At 34.6% G+C, this 8,853-nt stretch overlaps 1 protein-coding gene across 1 annotated transcript in view; it reads left to right on the top strand.

Moving 5' to 3' along the window:
- Positions 1-654: 654 nt before the first annotated feature.
- LOC136854021 (U-scoloptoxin(01)-Er1a-like) overlaps positions 655-8,853 on the top strand; it is a 16,095-nt gene continuing 7,896 nt past the window's right edge. The window contains exons 1-2 of the mRNA XM_067130012.1: positions 655-1,000; positions 8,293-8,419. Coding sequence (XP_066986113.1) covers positions 979-1,000; positions 8,293-8,419 — 149 coding nt within the window. The 5' untranslated portion in view covers positions 655-978. The remainder of the gene's footprint in view (positions 1,001-8,292; positions 8,420-8,853) is intronic.

Consider the following 8,853-nt stretch of genomic DNA (forward strand, 5'->3'; position numbering starts at 1 on the left):
ACGGAACTCGGCGGCATCTGAGACGCCACAACTATTGCATTCGGGACTAGTAATAGCAGCAACAGCAGGAGCAGCAGAGAAGCCGCGCTGCACGAACCCCCTTCTGAAGAAAGTACGAGGCGACCTTCAAAAGGGGGAACGCCGGGAAAGGCACCGACGACGCCCCAGTCTTTAGCCCCGCCCCCTTCTCCCCGGCGACCACGTGTCGGCGAATTGTGTCATTCCTAGAGATCCCTTGGACCCAGTGACCTTGGGATTTCACACATCTATTTTATATTCCTGGACAGTTTGTGAGTCTGCATGTGGCCATACTGATATATTTCCAGTCATAAATGATGCTCAGTCTCAATATTAGGGGCCGACGCGAAAATAAGGAGGAGTAAGTTTCAAGGTAACGGAAGAGCGGTGCCACCGAGCCATTTGGCATCCACGCAACCTTCCAGAGTTGACATTTAAATCCTAGATGTTACGGGTCTAAACAATGTTCCATTACAAATTGTCCCTGAAGACCATCTGAGGCGATTGTTTATTGCTAACGAAAATGAAGAAATAAATCGCAGTCGAGAAGGAAGCAGACAGATATTGACGGGAATGGGGATGATTAGGTGCGCATCGGTATGGCCTGACCACCAGAGGTGAAGGGGATGTATATAAATGGCGGGAGGAGTCTATGTCGAAGTAACAGTTCGATCTTCACCATCGCCGAGCCAGCACTCTCTCTCCTCCCCATCACATTCCTCCACTTCATAGGCCAGTCTGCACGAACGACTGATATTTGTAACGCAAAAGCGAATCCCTTTAGTATCTTTCAAGCAGAACAGAAAACTCAGTGAAGAAAGAGGCCATAACTCCCTTCCCCCGAATTGACAGCTCAGGCCCTAGTCAGCGTTGAATCTCCCGCGCTGCTCAAACGAAGTGATCACGTGACTTGTGTCAACGCGTGGGCTGGAAACGTTTGTCCGACTCTCTGGTGGAATTATGGCCAGAATTTACTGTGCAAGTGAGTGTCTATTGGTGGAATGGTTTATCTTATGTCTGTTGGAACAAATGAAGAACTGCTCAACTGAGGACTTCCGAAAAATGGAATTACATGAACAATTTTGTCTGACTGAAACGTGACCCAAGTTGACCAACGACGCGAGGAAACCATGACATCACCTGTTATGAGGGAAGGTACAATAGGTGGCTGCTGCTGCTAGTAGCATGTTTCCAGTCAGAACTCAATGGATCTATATATTTCTAAAATTCTTTTGTGACTTTTCTACTAAAGATGATACGACAGAATCAGTGACTTTACAGACCCACAGAAACCCTCTACTCTATCTGCATCTCACTTCCCTGACTAGACGTGTCGTTCTGTTCACAGATATATATAATAACATTAGAATATTTCAGTATTTAATGTTAAAGTTACACCATTTAAGTACATTCTTGCCATCTTTATACTTTTAAAAAATCAGTATACCTTATAATCAACAGTGTGAAAGGAGAGGGGAAAAAGCAGAAGTAAATTAGGCACAGTAATAACTCAATATTTGAGATGCTTCAGTGTGTTGCGTCTAAAATTTAAGATTGCGTCTAAATTTTAAGGAGTGTAGGACGGGCATCCCAAAATACACAGAAATCTAAAAGTAAAATTAAAACTTAAAACAACTCAATGTTTTATACACACATATATATATATATATATATATATATATATATATATATATATATATATATATATATATATATATATATATATATATATATATATGCATTTTCGTCAGCATATAGATTCGTACACTGTATTTCAAGAGCAAGCTACGGAACATTTTGCTTCCACATCGTAATTCTTAAGCTATAGGATACTTTAAAAAAAATGCAGACATGACAACTAGTATGTCCTGGAAAAATTGAAGAATAAAATAAATGTATACTTTGTTCGGTCACACACACACGTGATCCTCGTTACTTTAAGTTCGATTTTCTTGATGCTTTGGCGCCAAGCTTTATGATTCGGCACTTTTCACAGGTAAATAGTTTTTAAGGGGGTGCTCTGTAATTTTTATTTTGATTGTCAATTTTTAATATATCTCTCCTAGTGCATCTGTATATATGCGTGAGTATGTAAGAATTGAATTTGGTGCCTAGTTTTTTATGAGTAAAATGTAAGAAATCCTGAAAACAAAGTAATAGATATTGACAAACATGAAAGAAAACACCACGTCATGGTGGTCCGTAAACATTTAGAATCTATCATAACTGAGAAAAGTAAAGGGGAAAACATAAAAATCAATGAGGAGAGAAAAAGGTTTTGTGAGATGTGGGATCGACTATCCTTTCATGTTAAACTGGTGATTTCAATGCTACAAAAAGAAGCAATCTTCCAGCCACACTGAGCGATATCTAAAAAAGCAATGAAAACAAACTCCAAAATTATATATTTGTATATATACATATGTATATGTATATACATATATTTATATGCACATATATATATATATATATATATATATATATATATATATATATATATATATATATAATAAATCAGTGGGGAAAGAAAATGATTTTGTGAGATGTGGGATCGACTAACCTATCATTTTAAATTGGTGATTTCAGTGCTACAAAAAGAAGCAATCTTCCAGCCAAACTGAGCGATATCTAAAACATCAATAAAAACAAACTATTCAAAATTACATATTTATATATACTTACATTTATATGCATATATATATATATATATATATATACATATATATATACATATATATATATATATATATATATATATATATATATATATATATATATATCAGTGAGGAATGAAAATTTAGTGAGATGTGGGATCGACTATCCTGTCATTTTAATTGGTGATTTCAATGCTACAAAAGAAGCAATCTTCCAGCCACACTGAGCGATATCTAAAAAGCAATAAAAACAAACTATTCAAAATTATATTTTTGTATATATACATATGTATATATATACATAAATTTATATGCATATATATACATATTATATATATACTGTACATATATATATATATATATATATATATATATATATATATATATATATATATATATATATATATATATATATATATAAATCAGTGAGGAAAAAAATTTTTGTGAGATGTGCGATCGACTGTCCCACAGTCATGTTAAATAGGTGATTTTAATGCCGCAACAAGAAGCGATCTTCCAGCCATACTGCGAGATCTCTAAAGCAATAAAAACAAACTATCATAAATTATAAATATATACAGTATATATACATGAGATATATATGCAGTATATATATGTATATTTATTTATATATAGGTCACTTTTGTTACCAGATTACATATATACCTGTGATAATCACAAAACCTCAGAAATTCTCTTTTTCTTCATACGTTTAGGATATGACTAAGATTCATATATATATATATATATATATATATATATATATATATATATATATATATATATATATATATATATATATATATATATATATATATATTCTGCACACACACACACACACACACACACACACACACACATATATATATATATATATATATATATATATATATATATATATATATATATATATATATATATGTATATATGTATATATATATATATATATATATATATATATATATATATATATATATATATATATATAATATATTATATTTACATATATATATTCAGTAAATTCCCTTTCTCTCTCTCTGTCTATCTACCTACATATATATATATATATATATATATATATATATATATATATATATATATATATATATATATATATATATATATATATATATATATATCATCCTTACGGCGAAAGGATAAATATATCAAGCTAAAAACTGAACTGCAGTTTTAAGGATAATTAGATCGTTAAAGCTCCTAAAGCTTCAAGTATTAATTCTGAGAGGGTGGTGTCAGAACACGTCATTTCCTTAGAAGGGATCTTACATATTCATTACTCACGGGAATGACGCCCATTTAAACCAGAAATCTTTTAACTCCGACCCTGAAGTTTTGACTAAATAATCCAATTTTTTAACGTTTCCTATTTCTACTGACAAACAGGAAACAAAAAGAAAAAAAAGTCTTGTTCGTTATTTAGAGTAAAAGTATTGTAATGTATCAGGTAGTACTTTCCCAGCAGTTATTATCCGTATAATTGTGACTTACAGTGGCGGAATTGATTTCCTCAACCGTGAAGTTAAAGAGCCCAATAAGGCAATACGTGGATGATGGGGTGCCTATCCCCAGGAGACTCCTCTCCCCTGCATTCTTCGAAAGGATTGTCAATTTTGCCTTTTCCTTTTCATGTCTCCCTTTCCTTCACGTCCAAGAATCTCGTCGACCTAAGTGGTCACCGCCTCCGCCTACGCCTCTCCACCTAATGCAGCAACAAACTCCGCCCTTACAATCCTGCCCACTTTCCACCGCCCCCTTTTTTTTCTCTCTCTCTCCCTCTCTCCCTCCCTCTTCCCACTGCTGGAAACGCCCCCTCCAGACGATCGTCGAAGTTGGCGATAACATTCACTCTCCGTTGCTCCTCCTCTGCTACCTTCTGCCCTTTCTCCTCTTGGAATCCTCCCTCCCCCAACCACTCATCCCCAGGGGAACCCCTCCCTGGATCATCATCCTTTGAAGGACGCGTTAGCCTCATCCATATGGCGCGGGAAAAGCGGTTACCAGACGGTTGCGTCACCAACAGAGGCCCACTCTCTCTCTCTCTCTCTCTCTCTCTCTCTCTCTCTCTCTCTCTCTCTCTCTCTAAGTGCAATTTTAAGTACAAATAGCGATTATTTTATTAAGATAATGTTACTAGCATAAAACAGTACTGCCACAATAATTTGTCAGTCGTCCTACTAATGATATTTCTATAAAAGTAGAACGCAAATTGTATGTATATATATACACATATATATATTTATATATATATATATATATATATATATATATATATATATATATATATATATATATATATACTGTATATGTATACATATATATATATATAATATATTATATCATGCATAAGTAAATAGCGAACACATAACATTACGAAAACCGCGAGGAGAACTTCTTAAGAATTGTGTAAAGCGATAAAAACCCTAAACGGCTACCGTTTTGCATAACAAGATTTCCTTAAAAACCTCTCATGTTTTAGCTGCTTGACAGACATTTTCTTCCCTTCCTTTACAAAGATAGACTAAATCTCGCTACTTGAAATAACAAAAAGAATACTTCTTGGTAAGTTTTACTATACTCAGAAGCTACACCATGGATCACGTTTTCGTTTGTATGTCTGGCAAGTAAGGGTTAAAAATATTCAATCGTCATCCGTGTAAATATTCATTTCATATGAATAAAATTATAATAATTAACCACAGTTTCTCGGTTATATATATCAGAAGGTCCACTATGGGAGGGAGTGTCAGTGAGTGACAGTTGAGGAAGGTGGTAGCACCTGCGGCGACAACGGCTGTCAAAACATCGAATAGTAAACGAGGGAAAGAAGAGGCTTCAAAAATGAGCCATCAGTCTTCGAGAGGAATTCGTCGAAAGACAGAAATACCTCTCGCGTTTCAGCTTCTTAGCACAAGGCCTCCATCATGCAGAGGCCGATACTGAAAACAGTTGCTCTTTTCGATTCCGCAAGATTTGTCTTAAAGCAAATTACTTTTTATATAAATTCGCGTGAGGAAGTATATATTTTGTCAAATCGAAATCTAGAGCCAGTTTCAAAGTATATTTTATGAAAGCGAAATCTAAAGTCAAGTTCAAAGCATGTTTTGTAAAGTTGAAATCTAAAGTTAATTTCCAATTATATTCTATAAAATTGAAATCTAATTTCAAGCAGAGAGAGAGAGAGAGAGAGAGGAGCGAGGGTGGCCTTACTGTAGATTTTTCATTGGACACTGGTGATAAGGATTCCATATCGTTCCGATTGGCACCTTTAACTTCATCAAATTAAGACGCATCACATGTCAGCAGGCTTCCTAACGCCAGTCTAGCGGTAGACTTAACAAACAAATGATCCCCGCAGCTGTGGCACCGGTTCCCGGGGGGAGACCATCAGGAAGATGCAACCAAAGGAGCACCATCTTCCTCACTCTCACTTTCGCAAGTGATCCGATGCCTTTCCCGGTGGTTTCTGGTAATACGATGTGCTTGTCGGGCTTTTGGGCACGTTCACTTACGCGCTCTCAGTCACAGACCGGATTTTTTTTTTTCCATCAGCATATGATCTTCTGCCAGTGTACACGGGGCGTTTATGTATTCTAACGGAATTTCTGTTTTGCATTTACCGAGGTTTCTTATTTTTATGTACTTATTTTGTCAATGTAAATCTGACTTCTCTCTCTCTCTCTCTCTCTCTCTCTCTCTCTCTCTCTCTCTCTCTCTCTCTCTCTCTCTCTCTCTCTCAAACTAGCTATTTTGTTAGATATCTTTGCATAAGAACGCACGTAAGTATTCTAGCAGAATCCCTTCTTCTAGACATGTGTTGGCAATTTGAACCATCATTAGACACTGGCGATTTTCTGTACAACTACATAAACATAAAAGTCTCATTATTCTATTCTTATTTAGTGTTTCCTCAGTCCTGCGAGCATCCTGTGAGCAAAAAGGTGGTGGCTTTAACTTTGAAATCCGAGTTTTCCGCATTTAAATATAAATGTTCTTAACTTAGTATGCATCCTAAAATGTAATTGTCTCATCAAAATGCTGTTAAAATGATTGTAACATACATACATACATACATACATACATACATACACTTATCATAATAGTGATAGTCCCCTCATAGCCTAGATGACATTCACCTGGTGCATAAAAGATACCATTATTGAAAAGAAACTAGAAATATTCTTAGACTTGGAGTGACGGATCGCTATTTAGGGAATCTGCACGCAATAACGAGACAAACCGTTATTATTATGACTCCGAGTTAACTGCCAGTAATAACCACCTTGTCGCTTTCAGGCCAAAAAAAGGAAAATAGATGTGTGGACTTTTGTGTGATGGATTCGTTTTCAAAGTGTGTTTGTGTGTGTGAAATAATTTTTTTTTATTGAAAAATCTCGTGCTAATCCAGTTTGTGCTGAGAAAGAAGTGTTATAACCTCTGGAGATTTCCACGAGATGCTTTATTATTTGTGGTCTGTGTGCGTTTTGTTTAGAATATTTAGTGTGATTCTTGAGCTTTATATCAGTTGTTGGGTTATGTAAGATGACGAGTGTCCTTGTCATAATTGCAGCCCAAATAAATCGTCGGAATAGACCTCGCCCCTCTTTTTCTCTCTCTCATGTGAATTTTATATGCAATATATATATATATATATATATATATATATATATATATATATATATATATATATATATATATATATATATATATATATATATATATATATGTATATATAGTATATGTGTGTATTTATATTTGCATATGTGCGTGTGTTCGCTTGTGGATGAGAAATACACTTTTACCCGAGCTCTAATAGTGAAAGTACTCTGCCTCTTGAGATATTAAAAAAAGGTACAAAAATTTGACGGAGCCAAACTATCGCCACGGCTAAAACAAAAATGTTAAGCCACTCACTCTCCAATTCTTCCTGTTCGTCTTGCATTCATTATCTTCCCTTCCTTCAATGGTGGTGAATATTTACATATATACAGTATACGCTTTCCAATCTGTTTGTTTTGTTTAGTTGTCTGTTTCAGCAAGCCAGTTCCTCATTCTAGTTTCCTCTCTTTTTACTGTCAGTATCGTGACTTGATCTCGCTTCGATACGGGTCTGGTTGTCGTGACCTTTCCGTGACCCGTAACTCTCAAGTGACCTCTCGTCGTGACATTCTTATATCCATATCGCCCTCTCAATACCAAAGGGTAGAAACGAATTAGATAAGATTTTATACTTCGAGTTTAGTGTGTTTATAATTCGTGTGTAATGATGTACATGTATATATGTATGTATATATATATATATATATATATATATATATATATATATATATATATATATATATATATATATATACATACATATATATATATTTACATACATACATACATATATATATATATATATATATATATATATATATATATATATATATATATATATATATATATATATATATATATATAATGTGTATGTAAGTTCGTGTGTGTATACACGTGATACAAATGGTTATCTTTTCTTCATTAATTTTATGCATTTATTCATTTAACATTGATTCGATTGCAGCAATTTGCTAACACTTCTATTGTCTCGATTTCCTTACAGCTGTGGCCTTAGTGGCTGGACTGTGTCTTCTGGGGCAGTCAGTACTGGGAGACTCATCCCCAAACGCCTACGAACTCCCATCCAACGCTACAGTCATCAATGGTGGACCCATCGTCACGGGATTCAGGTCAGTTAGACAGAGATGAATATTAATCAAATCAAAACTAAGTTGGAAATGATGGAACTGTTGATTTTATGCGTTTAGAAAATGAAACAACGTGAACAATTTTAACTGTGGAGGGCAAGAAAATATTTCAGTGATGATTACCTGTAATGCTTTGTTTAATTTACGATATAAATTTAGTGAAATAAAATCAAAGGGGAAAAAATCTTGTGTTTAGCAGAGAGGAAAAACTTGATGTTTTATGAGTCAGCTGTAAAAGAAGGCGACATTAATAATGCCGAGCCTGGGGCTGCAAAACATAAAGAAGATGAATCACTAGGTCTCCCTTTGCTTATCTTCAGGGTTTCGATGTGATTCTTAAAATTAATCCATACTTTCACGTTTATCTGATAAGTGAGTCATTTTTGCCCAGAGAAAGCACACGAGAATTTTTCTTA

The sequence above is a fragment of the Macrobrachium rosenbergii genome, chromosome 28, assembly GCF_040412425.1.
Source record: "Macrobrachium rosenbergii isolate ZJJX-2024 chromosome 28, ASM4041242v1, whole genome shotgun sequence".
NCBI classification, from domain to species: domain Eukaryota; kingdom Metazoa; phylum Arthropoda; class Malacostraca; order Decapoda; family Palaemonidae; genus Macrobrachium; species Macrobrachium rosenbergii.